The sequence below is a fragment of the Tauraco erythrolophus genome, chromosome 14 (assembly GCF_009769465.1).
Source record: "Tauraco erythrolophus isolate bTauEry1 chromosome 14, bTauEry1.pri, whole genome shotgun sequence".
In the NCBI taxonomy this organism is placed as follows: Eukaryota; Metazoa; Chordata; class Aves; order Musophagiformes; family Musophagidae; genus Tauraco; species Tauraco erythrolophus.
Genome location: NC_141478.1, coordinates 8,082,899 through 8,108,516, shown reverse-complemented (window position 1 = coordinate 8,108,516; position 25,618 = coordinate 8,082,899). Strand labels below are relative to the sequence as shown.

General features: G+C 42.3%; 1 protein-coding gene across 1 annotated transcript in view; it reads right to left on the bottom strand.

Moving 5' to 3' along the window:
• The window catches only part of AGBL1 (AGBL carboxypeptidase 1), a 275,673-nt gene that overhangs the window by 169,795 nt on the left and 80,260 nt on the right, over positions 1–25,618 (bottom strand). Inside the window, exon 18 of the mRNA XM_086620561.1 lies at positions 9,237–9,417. Coding sequence (XP_086476687.1) covers positions 9,237–9,417 — 181 coding nt within the window. The remainder of the gene's footprint in view (positions 1–9,236; positions 9,418–25,618) is intronic.

Sequence of the window (25,618 nt, the reverse complement as noted above, 5' to 3'; positions counted from 1 at the left end):
AGTCATTGCAGTAGGATCTTTTCCCTATCCCAGGACATAATACTGAAGGAGATCAGTAAATACAAAGCTCACACCTCCACGTAGTGCATCACGTGGCCAGGGACGAGAAGACAGATCAGGCTGCATGAGAGCCAACATCCCAGCAATCCTTTTCATTCTCACCAATCCCGATGCACAGGCCATGCCACTAATGCATCAGTTCCTAACAAGGGACCACCTGCTCCTTGCCTGTCTCTATACAGAGCCTAGCACAGGCACAATTGTTATGGGAATAATATAGCACAAAGGGGACTCAAATAAGCATAACAACAAACAAAACAGATAATGATACACAAACAAGCTAACAAGAATAATAATATAATTCAATCATCTCATTAACTTTACTAAAAGCTAGCTTTGTACACCAGTCTCCTGGCTCCTGGAAACGTCTTCAAAGGATTGCACACATCTGATTATGAACTCTCATCGTCAATCAGGAAAAGAGACACGAATGCACAACAAAATTATCCCTTTCTGAGCCTGTGGAACATCATGTTCATATCTAATACTCATGCTAACTTGAAAACATGAGGTAGCATCTATCTAAAACTAAATAAATTCCAAGGCTAAAAGCTTAAGTGTTTAATAGTCCAAGACAGTAATATCACCACATAAAGTGATTTTTGTAGTGAAGTTCCCAAGTGACCTTGCATCCCCAACAGACAGCAGGTATGAAGGAGCCAAGGGAGATGCACTCAAGTCATGGGGTACCTTTACTATCTCAGAGCTTTTCAAAGACTGCACATGCTTTTGCAATCAGCAACTGGAAGACTAACGAAGCAAGGGAGGATGCATTAGATCCCTCCGATTCTTAATATGGCCATTAACTAATTAGTTTTCATGGCCATTTAGAAGACAAACAGTACTGTAACTCCCATTCTATTGGCAAGCAACAACATGGTACTTTCATAAGAATCCTGCAAGCAGGAGAACGAGATCCCAGACTTCAGAGTTTAACAAACCCTAGACCCTGCCATACCAGACTTTCTGCAACTGGGTCTTTTGTGTTCTCTACCAAAGCACAAAGACAGTGGTGCAGTTCTCTGGGCAATTTGTCAAAAGCTAGCAGTTGTGTTGGTCTTTCATCAGGCTGGTGATGAAAGGCAGTTATAATGCAGTAGATTGAGTATACTCTTCTGCTCAGACTCCTCGAAGCACATGGGATATGCTGGAATATTAAAGGAATGGCAGCAAAGCACCCAAAATCTCAGCTATTCAGCTTCCAGGAGACAAAAGCACCAAGCAATAAAGTCAACCACTGACACAAGGCTGGTGCTGAGTCCCATAGACCATGACAGCAGACAGGCTCCTGGTTTAGAGACTCAGCCACACAATAAATTAGGTGAGGGTGTTAGAACAACAGCTGGCTGCTAATTAGTCACAGCCCCCCTCAGCAGGGTATCAACAAAGTGGCACAGAACATCTCAAGTAAATTAAATTTTAAAAAATCCTACTGCAATCACTCCCCCGACAGACCCTTCCTTCATCTCCCCTCTTGGCTTTTTATTTATTGTAATTACTTTAGTAATAAGATTTGTTTCCTTGTTATTATATATATTACCATGCAGGGCAACAACAACAAAAAATAATAGCTGGGAAGAGTTATGTAGCTTATTTATCTCCTTGGCTGTTATTGGGCCACTGGGTAGGGAGAGCGATGAGGAGGTGGGGGCCTGGGAAAAGCAGTAAATAGAAGAGAAAGCATATTCCTCTGGAGCAGAGACGTATGGGGGCATATTTACAAAGGAGGAAACACTGACAATGAGTGAATAGAGCTAATAACTCAGGGGGCCCAGCAGCTCGGGCTGATAAAGGAAGGAATAAACAATACTGCATTGGAAGCGCTGTCAGAAGGGAGAGTACTGGGGTGCAGCCGTCTGCAAATGGATGTTTATCACAAGGAGAACCAAGGATGGGCCATTGCATCAGCACAGCACAACGGGCCTCGGTTGAAATTGGGGCACCTCCCACAACACAGAGAGGTACTCAGAAGAAGAGCCCATGGTGCAGGGCCAGACCTCACCTCTGGCTCCAACAAGGAACGGCTTGCAGAGATGAGAAGTGAGGAATACTGCAGACCTTATTTTATCTCATGTTGTGCACTCGCTCGCCACGTTTGCTATGCTAAGCTCCCAAATCCATAGACCTCCATTCTGTTTTACTTAAAGGGCTTTGTTCATTACCTCCTCAAATCCTCCTGGCCTCCATTCAAGGCCAGGTTGGATGAGGCTTTGGGCAACCTGGTGTAGTGGAGGGTTTCCCTGCCCATGGCAGGGGGGTTGGAACTAAATGATCTTTGAGGTCCCTTCCAACTCTAACCATTCTATGATTCTAAGGGAAATCTTGACAACCTTACAAGAGCAACAAGGCTGCTTCCCTTGAAGAGGTGGAGATGGTCTCCACTGATTCCAAATGCGCCTCATTTCAGTAAAAAACTATACGTAGCAGATAGGTACCCGAAACATTAAGGCTGGCCTGCTGAGGAGAAGACTGAGCTGCCCACCAAGAAGCACTCGCTCACTGTCTCTACTTCACTAGCAGTCAGGATCACTGCCCTCTTAATGGAGAGCAACAGAAGCAACACCTGAGGCACCAGAACAGCAATTAGCCGAGAAAACTTTCCCCAAGCAGGGTAGAAGCTAACCCACGGTTCATACACACTTCCCAGGGCCACATACCAAGCCAGTACAGATGCTCCCAGAAGTAGCATTTTTGTCCTCTCTGAGGTCTTGAGGAAAGTATCAATGCACACAATCATGCCACCTTACAAGAGGCAACTCTAAGCATGGCCGTTATAAACGAGTAAGAGTCGAATCTTTTACAGAATGCTCTTTTATCCAAGTATACCTTGGCTTCCACATGCATCTAACCCCAGCTACTTTTGGCATAGTGGTGTTAATTTAGATGCAGGGACTCTGAAGACAATGTGGAGGACAGACTCATACAGTTTCTGCCAAAGAACAGCAGCATGCTAATCCTGAAGTACCTCTCTCTCCTAGAGATAACCTCTCCCACTGCATTAATTAATGACAGAGTTCGAAAACACTGCTTTCCCAGCCTTTCCACATCTCTGCACTATCCTTAGAGAAACACACACATCATAGATTAGCTAGTCTGGAGAGAGCCTTTGGAGCGTGTTTGCAAAGAGCATGGTACCAATTTAGTTAGGCAAGGCTAGATTCTGAGAATCAAACTCCTCTTCAGTCCCTTGACCATAGAGAAGCAATAATGAGAAGGAGGGGGAGGAAAGGAGGGATGTCTGCCGTTGCACAGCTTTGTCTGACATCACCTCAAGATTTAATCCTTCAGGATGCAGTTCTGGACCATAAACTGACTCCTTAGACTGGCCATTAGCTTTTTTCCTGTCCCTGATCAGTTCTGTCTTTTATTGTCTGGAGAACACAATGTCTCAATGCAGGAGAGGAAGCGTTAAAGAGAGAAAAAAGCCACATATACACATAGCGCATTTTGAGTATCGAGACAAACGTGCTTCTACTCCTCCTCTTAAGAGTGTCCTTCAAAAAACAAAGGATCAGATTCCAAAGAATAAGTGAGAGCACACTCATTCTTCCCTTTGTAACTTTCCAGAGCGTGCAGAGGAAACCTGTTCCAGAAGGTATTTTAGTGGACAATTCTATCTCTCCATTTCAGTAATTATCAAAGAGGTAAAGCTTTTCTCTGTTGGATTTGAGGAGGTAATGAACAAAGCCCCTTAAGCAAAACAGGATGGAAAAAACAGCCTAAGTAAAGAGGTAGCAAATATCAATGGACAGACAAGAAACCCATCACCATCACCTGCCTCACCTTTGAGCAGCAGAAAAAGCTTACTTAGCCTGTGTTGTAGGAGGACAGGTGCAGGAGGGTGTTTTAAAATCAGATAAAGAATAGTTCATGGCTATAATCCAAAATGGAAATCAGGATTTCCTCTTCCTCACTGCTACTATGGTTACCCCATGGCTTTGAAGAAATCATGCAGCTTCCAAAAAATTCATCATCTTTTACCAAAAAAAAAGACTCACCAGCTCCTGTCTCCACTGATTGGGTCAATTCATTTATAAAATGCATCATTGAAAAGCTTCTTTGATTCAATAAGAGGGAGGGGAGAGTGAGAAAAGGACAGACAGAAGAGAAGAAAGAGGAAACGTTAGAAGGAGTAAGGGAAGAGGAAGAAGGTGGCAGCTTAGGAGTGAGACACGAATTCAACAGAAAACCATGATGTTGGCCAGTTAAGGATTTGTCAGTGGGAAGAGAATATCTGAATACGCAAAATACATAGACACTCCACAAGCAGTCTGCATGTGAAGTATTTTTTAAACCAAAAATCGCTTCCCCAGGAGCTTCCTCTTCTTGCTTGATCAATGATCCTGCAAGGCCAATCATTTTTAATTTAATACTTCTGGGAACTGAGGGGGAAAAATCCCCTCATCAAACAGGCACAGTTGGCAAGCATCGAGTGCTAGCATTTGGCATCATTTATTACTGCTGTTTATGATGATATAAATTAGTTTATACTGATATAATTAATAACCCTAAATTTAGGTGTAATAAATAGCAATACTTATCTAGAACTGCGGTGCCTGGAGAAGTCCAGCCAAAACCACAAAGCTGGTTGACTACCATGTTGTGACTGTGAGCGCACCAGTGGGAGAGCCAGGTGTGTGTGTGTGTGTGTGTGTGTGTGTAGGTGGCACGCAGGTCTGAGCAGATGCTGGGGAACAGCTGCATGAACAGGCTGCTGGCAGGAGGATGCACAGCAGGTGCCCGCAGAAGACAGCACACAAGCACATCACAAGTTAGGAAGCAACTGCACAGGCACACGTAAGCGCACACGCAACTCGATGCTTAAATGTGTGATAATGAGTTTATGTGGGACGGTGCGGACAGTAGACAGTGTTGTGTTTCGTCATAAAACCCTCTTTTAGTTCTGCCGTAATTAAGGTTTTTACAAGTTCCCTTCCTGAACCCTGCTTTCAGGATTTTACATAACTGCGACTATAATAGATCTCGTTTTGAGATGCAAAGATTTCACTTGAACAGATGAACTTTTTTTTAAAGCAATCCAAAAAGTTTCACCAAAAGCTACTCTGCAACATTCCTCTTAAACCTACATAGTTTTGCGAGAACAGTATTTTCCACATTCTACAGGTTAAAAACAAGCTTAATAGTTAAACTGTAGCAGATCTAGATTGAAGAGAAAATGCTTTGAATAGACACAGTTCAGCCTTCATTTCAAACTGCTCAAAGGTTATGGTATGTCATTATCTCATTCTCCAAGGAAGCAAACCCAGCAAAAAGGAAGGTGCAACGACCAAGGTCACATAATCCATTGGTAGTGGAGCCAGGAGCAACGTGTGCATCTCTCACTCACCCACTGCATTTTGTATCGCTTTCCTAATGAAAGTGGTACTCTTATGCATGGATTCCCCAACGCTTAATAGAGATTAATTCCTTTTAAAGCTTTCCCATTTTACTATAACCTAGTTTAAAAAGGGGATAGAGGTACGAGTGAAGGTAGTGAGCCATAAGACCAACCAGAAGTTTCTTCTGATGCTTACAGAATAACTTCTGTAAAATAAATTCAGCCTGCAAGGACACTTTCTGTTAAGTAGTTTAACTTGGCTGTCACTTCAGACCAACTTACACTGCTGGCATTGGAGATTAAGACTGTTTTTTCCTTCTAAATTATATCAAAATAAACAAAATTAAAACATACAAATAACTATCAGGTCAGACCACAGGTCTATGAGAGGCAGCATCCCATCATCAGCAGTGATCAAAACCTAGTGTCTGGCAGAAAGTGTAAGATCAGCTTTAAATAATAGACACCACTTTTCATGATTTAAAATATATAGCCATTATCAGATCAGACTAATATTATTTGACAAACCCTACCCCTGCCTGCTGTTCAGGATGGAGTAAAACACTCAGTCACGCACAGCAGCACAATCGCTCACCGATTCTCTCTGGATCGAACCAAGTCAAACGAGCTGCGATGTTTGGTAGCGATCTATATTTTTATATGATGACAACCCCACTTGTACATGCACACTTGGATCACCGCTGCCTTCGTTTAGCATCAGTGACAGGGCTGCAAGTCTCTCCATCGCTGACAGACAAGAACAATTCTCAGAGCACTGACTGAAGGGAAAGGGAGGGTGGAGAGCTGCTTCCCAGCTCAGCCACACACAGCCGGAGCATAATCTCATTACTGCTGTCCTATTTTGTGTTAGAGGAACGTTCTCCACATGTAACTTTCAGATCCCATTAACCAAAGCAAGTACCAAGGCCCTGATCATCTTGTTGCTGCACAAGGCTCCCAAATTGTGGTTGTGCAGAATCCTGCTGGGATGAGTGCTCTTCCGCTGAGCTGCGCCTGCGGCAGGGAGCCAGCTGGGGAAGGGGCACAGCTGGGCTGCTGGAAGAAATCCTTTGTAACCAGGCACCGGCGTTCGTCTCTGCGACGGGCAGGGAAGTGTTACGCACACCCCAGAGCACAAGGCTGGGGAGGAGGGAGAGTAAGGAGATTCAAAGAACTGCCAACCAAAAAGAATCCAACTCTTTCGTAAATAAAGAAAGATACTGAGATACCAAGATGAAAGCCAACAGAGGCACTGAAACAGAAGAAATCCTTCTTTCACACAAAGATACAAGATCACTGGTTACCACATGCAGGTACTCCCAGTGTCCAGCACAAAGCCAAGATACTTGTTGACCTGGATAGTGCACTTGATGAATTCAGCATGTCCAGTCCTCACGGGGAGAAAGTGTGAGAGCACAGCAACTTGTATAACGTTAGAAAAGACCATCAAGGTTGGGATGTTGGAAGAGGGAATGCCAGGCTCTCTAGCAGTCTGTTTAGTAATATCTGGCAGGACTTCCACAAAAGGGATTGTGAATCCCAGGACAAACAAGTTGCTTCACAAAATGGGTTGTGAAATGGGTTTGAGAGATGTAAAAAATATTCAACAAGTATCTTCTTACAAGTATTATAGTTGATGATGGGCTATAGACCAGCTTTCTCAGAAAACAGTTTCCCTCATAACATTGACTTATGAGGGAAGACAACAGAATTCACTAGAGCATTTAAATCTCAACAAGGTGGAATGTTAAGTAGCCAAATATCCATGCACATATATAGACATTAAGAGTCTGAAAGATAACCATGCACTTTGGAGAAGGGAGTATCTCCAGTAGACCACCAGTAAACCTGAGGTTCAGAACGGAAGCATTTCTTTCAGTATAAGACCCAAAACTACTAAGAAAGCACATGGGAAGAAACAAGAAGAATATCTGGGCCACAGGAGGCTTCACAGGATGAAAGTATTTAAATTAAATCGTAAAGGAATGTCTCTCTCCCTTCCAGGCCTCACAATCAGTAACAGAGCCATGGCCCAATCCTTGTTCCCCTGCTCTTATCCCACATGCAAAACTTACCAAATTTTTTCCACTCATCACCAGATTTAACTACAGTTTAAGCTCGTCTGCACCAGGAAAGGCAAAATGCCTTCCCATGTGACGCAAGCTCAGACAGTACACTTCATCCAGGTGTCACCGAGAGCCATGTCCTCCCTCCTGAGAGCCCCTTCTCTGCTACGCTCATTCCTGACAGCTGGAGAAAAAAGGTCAGACGTTCCCTCCAGTCCTCCATCTGCTGGAACTTTAATTAAGTGAAGTGAAATGAAAAAAAGAAAGGGGGGAAAAAAGCCACAACTTTTTTTTTTTTTTTCCGCTTCTGCTGTCTGGAAGGATCAAGGAAGCATTTGGTACCAGCAGAGGCTTTGAATACTCTGGGGCAGTATCCAGCTACTCCAAACAATCCTCCCAACCTACTGATACGCTCAAGTCCCGGGGAGCGTAGCAGCACAAAAGCTCTGGCTGTTCATAGTCGGAGACTAGAGACTGCCAGGAAAGCCCAAGCTGCTCTCTGCTGAACCCCTCGCCCCACACTGAAACGACCGTTAGTTTAGAACCAAACTCGACTCAGTTGATGCTCAGGATTGTTTTTTCTGTTTCTGCAGCACTTGATCTGCAGAGCCTGACCCAAAAACAGATGGAAGAATGCAGCTGAAGAAAAGTTGTTCCTCTACACTTCAAATGTGTTTCAGTGCTTGTCTAAGCCCACCTTTCAGCTTCGAGAGTTGTTGCATGTTTCATTGCAACAAGCTGGGGGACACAAGTGTTATGAAAACCTGCAAGTCCTTCTCACCAAAACGCACAACTCGCCAGCGACCAGTGGAGGTATTTAAAAGAGACGTTGATGTGCTGCTTCAGGCCATGGTTCAGTGGTAGACTTGGCAGTGCTAGGTTAACAGTTGGACTTGATGGTCTTAAAGGTCTTTTCCAACCTAAAGGATTCTATGATTCTATAGTGTCCTGCATCAGACACAGGACTGACGGTTATTAACTCCACAAACATGCAATGAAGTGAGCAAACTCCACTGTCCACAGAGACACCTGCCTTATCTCACTGCACTTTTCAGACCTTCAAAGGGAATTCCTCCTCCACTGGTGGCATAGCAATTCTTATTTCACATTAACATATTAGGAGCAGAGTTGTATTTTTTCCAATTGTATACAGGGAAAGGGAAGGTAAGTTAGTGTAGGTGGGCAGGGATGATGTAAAGGCAAAGAACGCAAAAAGGAATCAGTATTTGCCAAGCTCAGATTCAGTATCTCTTAGGAAACATGTGGGAGGGAAGATTGAAAAGGAGGTGGGAGAAGGAGGGAGCGTCACTATATGGAAATATTTCCATGAAAATGTGAAAATTTAGTAGATCCTTAGTCATCTTTCCCCCCACCAGCCTATACAAAACATTAATTAAAGCCAGTTATTCCCAAGCATATCTGTCTTGCAGGTGAAGTCTGACCTGTTGTTTTAGCAGAATAGACAGATCTCCATTCATCAAGACCGACCCTGTTTCTCTGGCACCACTAATGCTCCATCCCATCAACTAAGAGTCCTTATGACCACATACAGTACGTAATCACATACGTGTGACAAATGCATGCCAGCATACTGGGCTATATCTCAAATTCACATTTTACATACAGGATTGATAACAAGGTGAATAAAACATAAGGCAAGGGAATTCTCCTGACCCCAAACACGGAAGACGAGACCTGCTAGACGCACAGGGGTAAAGCCTGCAGACAAACCCAGAAAAAAAAAAACAGAATAAGTACATGTCACAACTCACTTGCCATTGATGACTCCATCAGGATTAAGCATGGGAACAATCTTGAAAATGAAACATTTCCGCAGGAGATCAGCAATGGGATCACTGCTCACAAGGAACTCCAGGGTCCCCTTCATTACCCAGCTAGCATTGCTTTCACCAGGGTGAACACGGGCCATTAGAAACACATACGGACGATTGTCTGTAAAACAAAGCAAAAAAAAAAAAACCTAGACAGGACTTATCATTGAATAACATCTTTGCAAGCAGGTTTTATTTCGTTTTAACCAAGATAACAACCCAAGACATGTTTTAGGGAAAATACATCCCTAAATAGTACAGGCATTTCCTGAAGGCGCTAATTGCCAGTTGATCCAAGGTTTAGTTCTCAGAACCAGCATTTACTAGTTTCATGCCTATCCCTTTGCTTGTTTATTCTACGATACCTTAACAGATATTTATGTGTACCATTAGAGGGCATTTTGTGTGCGCAGGTTGCTGCCTCTCAAAATGGCACCAGCATACTTTCTGGCATTTCTTGAAAGCTTGACCCCATCAAAATTCACTAAGGTTTAAAAGGCAGCTAGTAATTATTTAATTTTCCAAGGTCCTTGCTCCACTTTCAGTATTCCACCATTAACAACTGAGAACTTTCCAGATCTCTAAGCAGATCTGTCCACCTGCAAGCTGTCTGATCTTTGGCAGTAACCTGTGTTATAGGGCTAGAGTCATAACTAATCGAGTTAAACTGATATAATATGTTACCTGAGTAAGCTGCAGAGGAGAAGTACTCAAAACTAACCACCATTTCATATCCATCCAACAAAAGGCAGAAATAACAATATTCACAGCTAAAGCAGGCTGTTACTTTTGGTGGAGATAGTTGTCAGTTTTATATAATATAGACTTACACTGATTTGCAGAGCTGATTCTCAGAATTTGCGACTAGAATAGTTCAGCTGTTTCTAGCACTACGTTTGGCGTAAGAGACATAAGCTGTGGAAACTTCGGGGAAGGGAAAGGGTTCGAGAAGTTGCTTTTTAAATAAAAATAATCAATGAACTGTTTAGTAAGATTTGATAAGCTCTACTCAACCTGTTTTGAAGTAGACTTACAACTTAACAGAGAAAGTTTCCTTATTATCAGATATGTTATTTGCTGTTCCTGTGAAAAAGCACCCACATTTGGTCTAGTTATAAGTCTCCAAAAACTCTCTGTATACATATGCTTAGAAAAGACCAAGTTTGACAGCAGATTCTTTGAAGATCCCATCTGTGCAGAGAGTACTCCATGAATGGGCCAAGGAAACAGGAGAAGGCAGAGGCAGAAAATAAAGGATAAAGCAATTATCTATCTTAAAATTATCCTTTTGTGAGCATTCACAATCTCAGGCCATTGTCAAAAGTCAATCTGACAGATTTACTTTAGTGGAAACCACGGTCTGTCAGGGCATCACAACGATGCCAGGATAAGTTTGTCCTGCTCTATCAGGCAACGTCAGAGCTCAGGCTCTGCTCCCTTGAGTGAATTGAGGGACCTCAACTGACAGATCTGGGAGTGGTAACAGGACAGAAACCAAAACCAAACACATCCACTTAGTGCCCTTGCAATCAAATGCTGAATTAGCAAGTTATACGTGTCGCCTTTAGCTCCCAAAGCTGTCCTTCAGTTTCCAAACGTTTTACAAATCATTAATCAATTAACGTGAAACAGGGAAGTAGAACATCATACTCAAAAATATACATATTAGTCAAGAGCTGTTTAGCAATTTGTCTGACAGAGCAAAGGCTGTGTCAGAGCTGAGAATACAAGCGAAATTTCTCATTTCACAGTCAAACAAGGGACAAGCGATAATTTTTCTCCTTAACTGTATATTCTGTACAGTTCTGCTCTATATGTAAATTACAGTACAATTTAGTTACATCTTTCAGGGATGCAAGCTCAGATTTGGAAACAATTTCCCCTCCACACCTCCTAGCTTCCATGCCTTCCTCTTAAGCAGCTGGTGGGCACTAGAAGAGAGAACTGCACTCTCAGCTCAAAGAGCTCATGCAGAGCAATCATGTTCTGGTCCAGTAAAGCAACTGGAACCCTGTTTCTCAATAGCCATTTATTAGTCTTTCATGATTCTTACACCTTACCTTACTATGAGGTTAGTATATTTTGACCCACGTGTATACATAAGTGCCTAGGGCACTTACGGATTGCAAAAGATCCCCTTTAGCCCCTGCAGAACTACTAGCCATTCTGATTATTTTTCCCCAAAAATTATAGCACACAATTTCCATTCTGCTCCAGCTAGTTGTGCATTACAATCTACCTCAGTAATGCTTTAAAATAGCAACAAGCAGAAACCAGCTTTTACAAAGACATCAGCAGCATTTTGCCATTTCCAAACATTTTCTCCTTTCTCCCATCACCATGATTTAGTGGTGTTTTGCAGGCTCATTGCTGAGCTATACTTATGGGACTGTGCTGTTGTAGCTTAGAATGAGGCTCTTGAGGGCTCCTAATGGACAACAGCTGTAAATAGCACAAAGCAAAATAAAACGTGTTCTCTTCTGCAATTGATGAATACAGCTTTAACAACTCTTATCTCTTCTGTATATCGGAAGAGAGTACAGCATCTTAATTGAGAGGTTCTTTCCTCAGTCAAAATAAGAAAAAAAAAAAGAAAGAAACTTAAGCAAGGGCTTTCTCATCTTGGAAAGTTTGCATGATTCTGCTAATTGCAAATATCATGGGACTGGCAGAGATCCGAATTCTGTTTTTCCTCTCAAGACTGATCAAAGTCAAGTTTGTCTTACTTAAGTTCAATGTCACAAAAGCTCCTGGAGTTTCCAGATCTTAAAACCCAGGAAATGGGAGGAGTGAGAGGAGGGAAGAGACCAAACAGAGATCACCTACGCTGTTTCCCTGTGGGTGACACCAGAGGGGCCCACAGCCTGTAGGTTCAGCTGAGGAAGTCTCTATTCCAGTTAAAGCTTCCTTTAGAAGCTCCCCTCCTGACAAGCACATCCACAGCTCTGACATCTCATCCACAAGAGAGTCATAACAAAGGTATGTACCAGCAGGCAAACTGCAGAGCTTGTTATGTGCCTGTTCGCTTCATGGAAGCCATCACAGCCAAATCCCGTGTCCAAGTGCTGCGCTCCCCCAGCCTACACCCAGCATGAAGAGTAATGAAGCAGCAAATAGAGTAAAGATCTGACAACATGGCCATAAAACTTGCTACACTTGAAACGCTTGGGAAACAAAGATTTAACTCTGTGGCAGGCAGAAGTCACTCAGTCCCATACTTTACAGCATATCCAGTTACTTATCTGTCTTGAAATTATTTTGATAACTGTGATAAACATTAGAAAGTAGCTCATGAAAGTAGCGGAGAGCAGCACTGGCCAGCCATACTCAGCACTCCAACTGGCAGACACCAGTTGACATTTCTGCACTCAGTTCAGCTGTTTCACTTCTTTCCGGACTTCCAACACCCCCATGACTGCAGTCCTGACCAGCCCACCACAGTGCTACCCAGCAGAACTTACTGGTTCACACTGGTGCCTGACTGATGTTCCTCTGTGCTGTTTTAGAGCCCCTCACTGGCACCTTCCTGTGCCCCACCAAACCTGTGATCAGGACACACAACCACAAGTTCTCTCATATGCATCCTTCAAGGTCCAGGACTGAGCTTAAGTCTTCGAAATCCTCTGGCCAACACTTCAACAAAATCCTCCCCAAGTTCTGGGGAAGCTGCCAGAATGCTCAGGTTAGCCATTTATCTCTGCAAAGCCCACATGACACATAACCTTCTCTGGGAATGTAAATAATAAAAAGAGAAAGAAAAGAGAAAGCAGAGGAACCTTTTCATGCTACATAAAGCCTTATCCAACAGATCATGTCTCGTTACACTGTGTTACATTTCAACATGCCCAGAATATAATGTGGCACCAACAATACTCGAGGTGAGAGATTAAAGCGTCACTGATTCCTCTTGCAAAGCCCATTTGAGTAATAATTCTACTAATATATCACTTACTTCCCATCTCCCCTTATCTTCATTAATTTTGACTGTGGATATATGCATGAAAATACAAGCTTTGTTCTTCCACTACTGCTAACTTGCTGCTTAATCTCCTGCCTGTTATAAGGATCCTCCTCTAGTCACGTCATCACCAAGGTTCACCAAGAGGTGACTTTGATGTCACTAATCGTGACATCAGTTGGGGAAAGAGCAGCCTGAAAGAAACGAACAAAACTCCATTAACACAGCAGTGTCCCTCATCAAGAGGGGCACAGAAAGGAAATGAAATGCAGTTCCAGATGCCCTGACCTGGGCTGATGTTCTGTATTATTTCAAGCTGAGATTTGAGCCGTGCCATTTGTAAAGGGACAGGGCATTGAAACAACACAGGGCTAGGATTTTATAAGGAGTCAAAGGGAATTATATACACAGCATGTGAAAAATTCAACTTAGATCCAGGTCTTGACTAGAATTTTTCTGGCTGTGCTTCTGCATACCTCTCTTCCCTTTACCCCAAGCCCAGGGCCATTTTTTTCCCTTATGTCTAAATACAGTACGACTTTATCATGAGCATTACACAAATCAAAGGGTCAAATTTACCCCAGGACATAGTAAACAGAAACCAAGAAAGCTAAACTCTCCCTCCCAACTTAATTAGCCGTGGCCACTACAGGGTATTCTGGGAGTCAAATGCTGGGTAAACAGGAGCACCATCGCATAGCTCTTCCACGCATGCCACGGCTGCATCCTGTCCTGGATACATCAGATATGCCCAAGGCTGCATAGTTACACAAAGCCAGAGAGAAGACAGGATATAGTGTGATGTACAACGAATATATTAAAGCATGTTTGTATAAAGCATCAAATACCAAGATCACAGGAAACACGAGACTGATCTGAGGCAGAATCCGTGTCAGCCACTTCACTCCCCTCCTAAAACTTTTCCTCTAGTTGTCAGTCTTTCGGTTGCCTTAAGACAGAATGATTCTTTCCTCCCCGTCTCCTCCCACCCCAAAATTGTTGTCTCCTTGCTGACCCTGCTTTTGGCTAAATGCTCCAAAAGCAGACACATCTCAAGACAGAGGCAAAATACAGAGTCTGGCAGGACCAGCTGTTGTTTTCCAGAATTATCAATGAGCTTTTCCTTTCTTAAATAGGTCTATATTATATGTATTATTACTGTTACCTACAGCAAAGAAGTGAACATTACAAACTGCCTTGGCTGCCTGTTCTCTACCTTCATAGCTTGGTGGGGGAGTTTCAGGCTTCAAGTTGCTTGGCAACCTCCTTTTGTGTATGTGTTTTGTGAATTCGTTCACCTCTGAATCACAGATGATCAGGGAGCTGAATATGGGTACCAGCTGCCCAGCCTTGGTGCAGCTTGACATTCTACTGCCGCTGGTTTTTAACTCCAGGAAATCAGTAAGTACGTTGTCAAGTCCTTTTTGGAACAGACTCCAAAATCCCAAGCTCTGAAGGCAGCAGGAACCACTATCATTATTTAGCATGACCTTCTGTGCGACTGAAGCCAAAGAAAATCCACATGAACTAATTCCTGTTTAAATCAAAGAGTACTTGCAGAAGACTGAGGAACAAGCGAATCTTATTTTCATAACTTGCAGCCGTGGAAAACCTACTGCAATCCTTTGCAAATTGTTTCAGTTTATAACTAAATCCCCATCTTAAGCACGTCCATCTGAATTAGCCTAGCTGAAATTTCCAACCACTGCATTATGATCCGTTTTTGGATACACCAACTCACCATTCACTGGCATATCCTATCTCACTCCGCACACCCCCTGAGCTGCTCGGATAACATCAAGCTTCAAAATTGCAGCCACGGTGCTGTTCTAGTGCAACTACCTTATTAGACTGATGACAAGCGAGCTACCTTGTTTTTACCTCCTCTTGGAGCTCTGCCACTGAGCTTCAGAGTCCCTCTACCCTGGCACACCTCGCTCAGGCACCCTCGCTGCTGCCCCAAGAGTCGGGCACGCTGCGTGGCACACCCAGGAGGCAGGTCACCTTCTGGCAGGTCTCTCCGCTCCCCTCAGCCAGATTTTGAGAGAAGAAAATCAAGATGGGGAGCAGCTGGATAGGAAGAAGTACTGCCAAGAAGGATCAGGGGATTACAGCAGAGGAGTTCGTGATGCAAAGCAGCTCCAAAAAGGGCAGCTCTCCTGAGAGGTACTAACACGCAATGTCATGAGGAGACAAGGAACATTGTTACTTCACTCTACTCAATGAGCAAAACCAACTAGCTGGAGAGCTGTGCCCACTGCTGGCCACCATCGTTTAGAAATGAATCAGATGAAAACAGGCAGGTAGGTCATATTAAGATGATAAAAGGTTCAGAAGTCATAACTTAGAACAATTGCAGAAAATGGGTTTTAAACTCGGAAAGGAAAGATGAACAGAGAGGAAGGAGATAACTTTAAATTGCAAAAGACTGCTATAAAAAGAGATAGCAATCTGTTGTTCTCATTGTCCACTGGAACCATGTTGCATAAAAAAGAAAAGCAAGTTACGGTCTATCACCTAAGCCAATCTGTAGTGACTTTGCCTTCACTGGTGTCCCCACATATTTATGCTACCTTCTGCTAGGTCCTTATTCATAGAGTCCTGCATCAAGCCACTCCACAGTGCCCAGAACAGTGTCAGTATGAGGCCAATATCCACATAGGTCATTCTGTCTACCGCTTTAGAAATTTCATCCAAGACTCCCCTTCTAGTCCTCTGGAATTACCTGTGTTCCAAGAGCTGCTGGAATCACTATTCCAGTCCACAGGGCACCTCAGCCATCTTCTTTGATGCAAGGTGTCTGCTTACTACTTAATTTTAGCCACTTTAAAATACGTTAAACATTAGGGACTAATCAGAAATATTTCATCATCATGATATTTTGGGCTTCTTCCCACATACAGATCAGAAATACTTATGGAAAGTTGTCTTGCCTGCTCTCTTAGTCACAGTCCTACCACTTGAAGATTGGAGTAACATAATTACTGGGATTCCTTTCATAAGTAATTATCTTCCAAAGTCCTTCTATTATCCTTAAGTCTCCCGGTTCTCAGCTTCTGTGTATGTTCCGTTTCAAAGGGGTGAGAAGCAAAGATCAGCCCCAAGAGCCCTCCCAACAGATTATCTAGCTAGCTGATGTACGGAGCTCTAGATTATCTGTCCAAGGCAGGCAGGAATCTATCATGTCCTGCTTCTATAACGTACGCGTTACAGCCTTAATTTCTTCTATAGCAGCAGGCAATTTCAGATACTCAAGTATTTTGTACTGCCATGACCTGACCATCAATCCATATGTTCTTCTGCTAGCATGGGAAAAACAGATTGCCTTGCAGAGAGGCAAGAGCTCTGAGACATGGAAAGCAGAAAAAAAAGAAGTATTTTCAAGTTAGGTACATATGCGACTCTCTTACTTTCTGGGTTTTTTGTATGAAGATAACAACACTGGCCCAAGGGAAGTACCAGTCAGTGGACGCTTAGAAGACTGGAAGACACTGGAGCCGAGATCCATCAAAACAGACTGTACAGTGTTCTGATTCAGTATGATTAGAGAAGTGGCAGCATTGCCCTATACTGTCCCATGCCTAAAAGAAGGTGCAGGCAGGAGATAAGTGCAGTAGAGACCTGCAGGATAACTGCTGTACAGGCAGAATGCAGAGATTCATAGTGCCATGAAATCCATGGACTCTTTTCCAAGAGAAGGATTTTGTCTGAAATGAAATCAGACAGGAGGAGCAAACTGAAAAAGCTTCCATTGTCATAAAAATATCTCCCTGGGTAATCCACAGTGATGGAAAAAGGAAACTCTGATAATTTATGTGACAGTTTAATGGGATTTTGGTGACACATGATACTTTAGAAAGAATTTACCCAAATAGGACAGACAGGACTTTAATAAGGCTTCCGCTCCAAAACAGCAATATTTTCACCCTTTACTTTTATATTTCATTCTATATATCCACTACTCACTCACAGCCCATCTATCTCATTTGCAAGGCACTTTTCAACATTGTAAGAGCAACAACTCTGCACTTTCTAGTTACATCCCTAGCCAGAGGGACCTCCGAGTATCTGATCCCTAAAGGGATCAAGCTGACTGTGCACCTAGAGGGCAGAGCATCACTGAGCTGTAAATTCTGAGGCATGAGCCGCCCCCCGGCCACATCCCCAGCTCTGTGGATGGCATTAATAGCTTCTCTGCAGAAAAAAAGGGCAGCAGATGGGCAGTCTGGGGCAGGAGTCGCTTGCAGAGGGGACACCCCCAGAGCACACCCCAGGAGTAAATGACTTTCACACTGTGAGTAATGCCTCAACCCATGTCTCCCGCTTACGGGAGACACAGCCTTTACCCCGGTGTAATACCCCATGCCCTTCACTGCCATCGCTTTGAGAACAGGCACAGCAGCAAGAAGAATTGCTTAGAGGACTAAACGAGGGTGAAGCCAGGGTTAATGGGATGAAACTTCACAAAAGAACATTTAGGCTGAGTATCAGTGAGTTATATTGAAGAGTCTCCCCTGTGGAGAGGTAGAAGTTAACATTAAAACCACATTGCCCAGAGCACAAGAAGCCATTTTGTACAAAACAACCTTGCAGTAGCTGGGGACAGAAATAACCCAATAGGCATTTGTTTTCTTTACTAATTTCAACAGATCCCATTCTCAAGCTCTTATTTTTCTGGAAAAGTTCCTTCTGGGAATCCAGGCAGGAGAGGAATGGTAAAAAGCTGTGCAAAGATCTCAACATTTTGCCCAGTCTTTCTGTGACCACAGCAGGATAAGATCAACTTAGGACCTGCACTGGGGCCTGTAAGCCCTAAAATGGGCATGGAAAACAGAGCACCTGTCAGTGTTTCTTTCATCACTGGGAATAACAACTTATTTTCCTGTTAAATTGGGTTATCTGTTGTGTGGTCCTTCAAGCGGTTCTGCTCTACAAAAGACAGATTCTATAGTAAAGAGCTTTTTGCCTATAAACAGTCTACACAGAACAAAGATTTAAAACCCACCTAATGTCACCTACAGCATAAAGTAGTGTTTGTTCTTAAACGTGTTTTGTGCCTTTAAGAGGCACAGATCCATCTCCGCCTCTGACTTGAGGTCTTCCTCAGGGAATGACTTGTAGGAAATAAAATATATTAAAAGGAAGTGCAATCACAGCCTCTCATTATCAAAGGGATAAAATATCAATTTTTGTCAAGATAAAAAGCATCACAGATTGGCTCTGATGGGAAAAATTATATTCTCAGTCTTCACTTGATTTGATATTTTATCACTCCATTGCTCCAGAAATATCCTGGCAGGGAATGTTTCTTAAAAATATTAGCCAGTATTTCTCCTGCAGTAAACAAGCTGTAAGAGTTTTAACTTGTGTGTTTTGTTACATACAAAAAACTCAGAGAAAAAGGAAAGAAAACAGACAAGTCTACAAAAGGTACCTTCTAACACTTCACAGTAAAGGACTTTCGGCAGTTTTACCTCATTTGTGGCATCACTAAATTGACTCTTACATCATTGCTGTCCAAGCCTATCCTAAATTTTAGAACTGCATTGCCCAGAGCTGATCTCAAAGCAAATTCTTGTTTTCCACAGACAAGAGACTCATAAGGAAAACGTGTCTCCCAATTTTGAGTAATGAAGCTTGTCTCAGATCAAGAGCTCACGTTAGTTAAGGCCATAAGCTGAACATAAGTTTTCAAAAAAAAGCTAACAGAGATGAACCTTGAAGTTCATACCATACTATTTTCAAGCAGTTTTACTGTTGATAATACCCTAAGGATGAAGAAAGAATTAGGATTATATAGCACAATCCTATAACCCACAGAATCCTAGAGTACTTGACAGAAAGATAGGTGGAACAAAATTTACCACTGCATAAAATAAGTAACATGCAGAAATTTCAAACAGTATGTGGTAAGATACTAAGCAGTCACTATATAAGATCAGTAAGAAGTTCCTCCCTTCAGATGCTAGAGAAATGATTTCTAACGAACGATGGCTTCCTACATCAATCACTACAGGGAGCAGAATGTCAAGCTAGGAAGACGACTAATCTGTTTGAGGAAAATTGTCTCTTCTTAGGAATAAGATGGTAGGAAGCCTAGGGAAAGGAAAAATGTTCCTTTTTTCCCCACAAATTACTACAAAGCACGGAAAAAGGTACTCATGAGTAAAGGAGTCGGGCTGCAAAACAGTCTTGGCAGTCCCAGAAGGAACACAAGCAGAAGTGGAACATGTGACATCTCTCCTCACCACTTCACGTATCACTGCAAAAGTGAGAGTTGTCACACAAGAGGTTTATGCTCTTTATTTCATAGTTTCCTAAGTGATATTCATTTTTTTAAAAAAAAAAAAAAAATCTTCTCCAGAAGGTTCTTTTTGGCAAATAATTTAACAGCATGACTGACAGTTGCTGATCAGTTTGAATTTCGGATGTGTAATACACAGACTAGCTTCCTGAAGCTGATATAGTGACATGCTTCCTGAATCCCAGTGCCTTCCTGCATCTTCACTCCAACATTTCAACAGCAGAAGTTTGAACTTTTCCAGTTGGCGCTGACACAGAATCCTCCCATTGTAGCTCAGCCGCTCTGTACAGTGCGCAGCATGAGCTCCTCTCACTTACCATAAGCAGCACTCACATTGAAACCATTGTATTTCAGAGCATTCACTACCACTTCAGCTTCTCCTCCCTAAACTATCAGAATGCTTTTAAAAGAAACACTTATTTAAATAAAAGAAAATCCCTGTGAATCATGGTCACGACAGGATAATGGCTGGCATTGCAAAGATGATTTGTCTTCCTGCTACATCTAACAAAGCTTCTTATGCTAATACCTTGTTTTCAAAATACGAAGAGACTTCTAACTGTAACAATATACAAGTAATGAAAAACACCTTACATCAAAAGATAACCTTCACCTGCCATTTAACATCCCCATCAACTCTCAAAATCAAAAGATCTCCTTAAATTATTTTTGGTTTCTGTATTGTTCAGTGTGCTTCCTTCATGGATGAAGAAACCAACAATTCAGGCTCACTGCCTGTTTGTAATCCAAATTTATTTTAGAGTTTGCATGCATTAGCTGCATGCTTTAATTTGATTTATTTTATTTGATTTCTGTCTATTAAATTAGATGTGAGACAGGTTAGATGGCCTCACAGGGAGCATCTCGCAGGCAATACTCTTTGTGCAAACAGCAATTATTTCACCTGGGCTGAGCCTAATTTCAAGTCACATCTTGACAGGCTGACAAATAAGGTCATGATATCTGCACTGCAAGTAATATCCCAACTAGTGGGAAAGACCTTTGACAAGCTCGAAGGTGAGTCCTGGAAGTGTTCTTATTAAAAGGGTATGAAACTAAGCAGCAAGCCATCACTTGTGACCAAGAGCATTGTTTCAAGTCTATCTACAGACATTCAGCATAGCTTGAAGGCCCATCACCTATGTCAGTACAGAGACTATAAGCATGTCACTACATTTTTATTGCTCATTTGCAGTTAGGAAGTGCTAAACACAGGGAGAATAGGGATAGTGGGGGCACCACAGCCAGTAAGACCCCAGAGTCCTTCGTCTGTCTCTTGCTTGTTCTTTCGCCTCTGGCCAGTTGCTCTTTGTGAAGAACAATTCCCATGTGTCGAGTTGTGCTTCACAGTGACCCTCTAGCTGTTGGTTTTGTGCCCTTTCAAAATGCTTGACAAAACTGTCACAGAGGAGTTTGGCATCTGGAAGCTGTGACAGACACGATATGACCTGATTCATAAAACATAACTAAACAGCTTGGCCTGCCAGAGGCCAGGATTTACAGGACTGCGTTTCAAGAACGGCCTTCAGTGCCTGCTCCACTAAACGCACCTTCCTGCTCTGCCACAGTATAAATTCCCAAGCCGTATTAGGGTGACCTGCAACACTATGAAATAACAAAGCAGCTGTGATACTCATTTTGTTAGACACTACCCCGTTTGCTGCTGGTCAGGAAGGGGAAGGAATGACCTCAGCTTTTACACCAGGCTACAGGGGTAGGGAGCACCACAAAAAAAAAAAAAGACAACATAATTTTTCAGAAATTCCTCCAGCACAGTGAGCACAAAGGAAAAATCAATTCATAGACGGTTTCTGCTGCGTTATCCACTACAGCCTCATTTTTACAATAAAAGCCTTACAGCATTTTTATTTCTGGCAGGTGCAATCTGACCCACAAGGAGTTTAAAGACTTCCTGCCCTCCTATTCATCTCTTTTCTTCTATCTTGTTTTCCTTCTTGCTATCCTTTCCACCTCTTTTTTTCACCTCCACTTCACTCACTGTTGGGTGCTCACCATAGGACCTACACATCCTTTGGGAGACCTGTCAAAGTCACTCTGATGCCAACAATAATAAATTCCATCTCGCTCATCTTCTCTTGAAACACCTTCACAGACTGAAGATTATGTGCTTCAAGTATATTCCAAGTTAAGAAAGTAGGGATTTACAGAAAAATCAAGTAAGTTGTCCAAGGACAAAATACAGTCAGAGCTGGAAGCTCAACACGCATTTCCCACGTCCCAGTCATGAAGTATCCTGTGCCATCCATATTCCCCGAAAAAGTGGATTACTACATAATCTGTGACTTTGAAGCACTTCCTCCTCTTTTCATTAGCCAGGAAAATGAATTGAATCCTGCACTTTAATTTCATCAGTAGAGCCTTCTCTCAGTTACGTTAATTGTCCTATACCATGATGGTACGACACAGCTGTCGTTTTCACTCCGAAACTCACCCACCCTTCCTAAAATTAGCACATACACATGCATTTGCAGAGTGCTGTGATATTCCTGCATCCATCTCTATTATGTCATGCTTTCAGACTTGGGAGAAAGTGAAAGATTATATGAAAGAGGTATGGGAAGAATGAGGAAAGGAAATGGGATGTTGTACTAGGTGTCTCTGGCTTTCTTGAAAAATAAAAATGAAAAATAGAGAAGTCTAAAACACTTGAGAGACTCAGAAGAAAACTCCATGATACCTTTCAATGTTTTCCCTGAGTCATCCATGAGTCCCTTCTTATCTGTGAGTCAAGATATATCTCCAACCCCATTCTGACTTTTTCATTCACTCATACTCATCACCTCTGCCCCTCATCATGTTCTAATGAAAATTTCAGCTGATTTAAGCTCATCTATTTCAAAGACACAGAAGCAGCACCCAGGCTAAGCCAGAAAATCTTCAAAACAGTTCGTTAAACAAATTCAATGAAGAAATAAGAGAAAAAGCTTGTAAAAAGAATCACAAAGTGGCAAGGAAATTACATTTTTTTTCCCCACAGCTAAGTAGCATGACAATTGCAATTGATAGAGCAAATTAAATTCTAAATGCACTGGTGATTTGATAAATATAGTTTTATGAGTATTACTGAAAAAATGCTTTCTTTGGGAAACAGATTTAAGGTCTGGAACAAGTCCTGCTGGTTTTGGGTCCTGATTTGATTAAGTAAAGTTCATCAACATAAAGTTAAGGTGGAGCAGGTAGAAGAGGCATGGAACTTCTCTAAGATGCCACATGCCTTAAGAAAAACTGTCCTGACAAAACCAGCCAAGCAATTTATCAGGAGACCTGTTTACAGGTATAACAGGTAGCTGATGACTTCAAAATGCAACTCTCCCCTCCATCCTTCTATTCAGAAGACAGAAGAGATGCACTGACTGTTACTGTTCCTTCTGCTACCTAATCTGCAAAATCATCTATCAAAATGAAGCAGGGGAAATCAGAGAAAACACAAAATGACCTAGAATGAAAGAGACCTGATGCACAGATTTTTCTGTGAGCTAGAAACCTGTGTCCAACAGCCACATAATAAATGCCCTGAAATGATACAGGAGTCCAAGTTTAGCTCTCTGAACACTGGTGCACTTTGCAGTATCTATCATGTCACTTGTCAACTAGTTGATCTTATCAGCACGCTTGCAGTCTGAACATAGCAGCTGTCTCCACTTGTTTATTAGCAATTTCTATTTCTGCATTAGAAACAGGTGGGCAAGCTCAGAGAGCTAACAAGTTTCTCTTTGATGTAGAGATGGACAAATCCTCTCATTAACAGAACAGCATTTTAAAAAATCATTATGGAGTATTTTTAGTCTTATTTCATTTTAGTATTGCTGTATAATTGCAGCCCATTAATCACAAATACTTGTTTCTAGAATCTGTCAGTTATAAGCAACAAGAAGTGTCAGCCTGTGGTGTCTGCAAACTACTAATTTCAATATATTGCTGTACTTAACTTTACTGGTCTAAGGTTGGCTGCATCAGTTACATAGCAATGGATCCTCTTCTCCAGTTAGAGAAATTAAATTGAGGTAAACAGGTCAGGCAGAAATCTGCATATACCCTCCCAGCAAAACCAAGTTACAGGTGGGAATTAGGAATAGCAGGTGTTCAGAATTACAGATACAAAAACAGGAGAAAAACAAAGGCACACAGTGCATTGCAAAAACATCTCCTCACTAATGCTTTCAGGTAGATTAATATTAGAATCAGCACAGAGAAATACTGTTTGCTACAATTCACATGAGCAGAGACTCCCTTGCATGGATGTGGGCAGAGTAGCTGAACAAACTATCTGCTTGCAGCTCTGGCAAGCATGCAGTAAAGCTGTTCCATGCAATCCAAGCAACTCCAATCATTTGTAATACATGACTGGCTAAGTTAGCCTTTATCAGACAAAAATGCATATCTTGGAACATTAAATCCAGAAATTAGAAGATTGTTTTCCAGAAAGTTTTCAAAGCCTTGAGGTATCAGGTGAATGGCTTTTCTATTTTAAAGCAAGCTGCAGTAGACAGTCTCTCCAAACCAGTCAGCCAAGATTTAAAAGCACCAACAAAGCTTTCCAATTTAAAAAGATAAAGGTGAAAACAACATGAAAGTTAGAATACCACCCGCACGATTTCCCAACAGTCGGTTAGTTCTGTGTATTGCGGAAGGGTTTGCCTGTGCATAGCAGAGCCTGTTGTTAAAATGAGAAATGCAAGATTGCCGGAATCACGAAAAAACACCTAAAGGTAGCAGGCTTCCTTGTCAGCAGGATGCCCTCTGGCTTCTGTTACAACCTAGCAACTCTTTAACAAAATCTATGCAAGACTTGACCATTTTCTCCTAAACTGCTTTAAGATGAGTTCCCAAACTAAAAGCAATAGCTTGCTAAGAGATTGACAGAGCCCACTTTTTGCTCACTTTGCCCAATCCTGCTATTCAGTATAAGTCAAAAACCAGTTTGTTCCCATGAGATCATCAGGCATCAGAAAGCAATGCCTCTCTAGCTCAATCAGTGTATCAGCACAGTCTTTTTGTTTCAGAAGGAAAAAAAACCACATTGAACTGGAGACAAAAACTGCTCTCTATGACAGCAAGTGAATTATTTGGGTCTGACAGCAGCTGGTACACATACTACACTGGGAGCTTTCCAGCTACAGATTACTTTTTCACAGGGTCAACCTGCTGGCTGTACTGCCCCTTACTCCTTTACCACAGCTTACCAGTAGTATCAGTGAGGAGGCACAACCCAATGGAAAGGAGAACAACTGGTCACTGGGACAGCCCAATAGCTCATCTCCTCTTCTTAGAGGAGTCTTAATTGCCTTACAGAGAGCAGATAAGACAGGAAAAATTAAAAATAATCACACACAAGTAAAAACTCTACTGTCACAAAACACCAATGTTCTTACCTTACAGCAGGTTTCCCACCAAGAGGCCTCAAGAACCTTCTTACTGGCCTTTTATTCAAGGAGAGAGGACAAACCACCACACCATCCACCACTTCAGCTCTATTAGCTAGAAGCAACTGATTTAACACAGGTGTTGGGGGGAAAACCCAACTACCTTCAGGCCAACCCACTTTATACTCTGCATCAGCAGGTGTTCCAGACTTCGTAATTTGTGCAAAACAAAAACCTGTGTAGTAAGACACACAACCAGCTGGGCAACATTGAGACCAGCTGGAAGAAACCCCTTCCTGACCTCTGCTTTTACCCTGAGGCACAAGCATTAACTCCTCACCCCTTAGTAAGCATATTGCTCGTAACAACATTCAGTCTCCGCAGTCAATCTGACCCTAAAATTATGTCCCCCTCACAAAGCCCATCTCTGTCACATTGAGAACAGATTTAAATCAATTCAAATGCTTCTCTGGCTAATTTATACAGTAGCACATTGACCTTTTAGCGTGTGCCCCACGGGAACGTGTGTGACTGGAATTTATGGCTAGGCACGGGAAATGTGCAGCTCACTGACATACGGGGTTTTTTTCATGCCGTGATTTGAAGTTGATAACAGAAATCTAGTAGCAGTTTAATGCGTGTTCACCTTCTGAGGGAGTAAAAGCTGCCTGGGGGC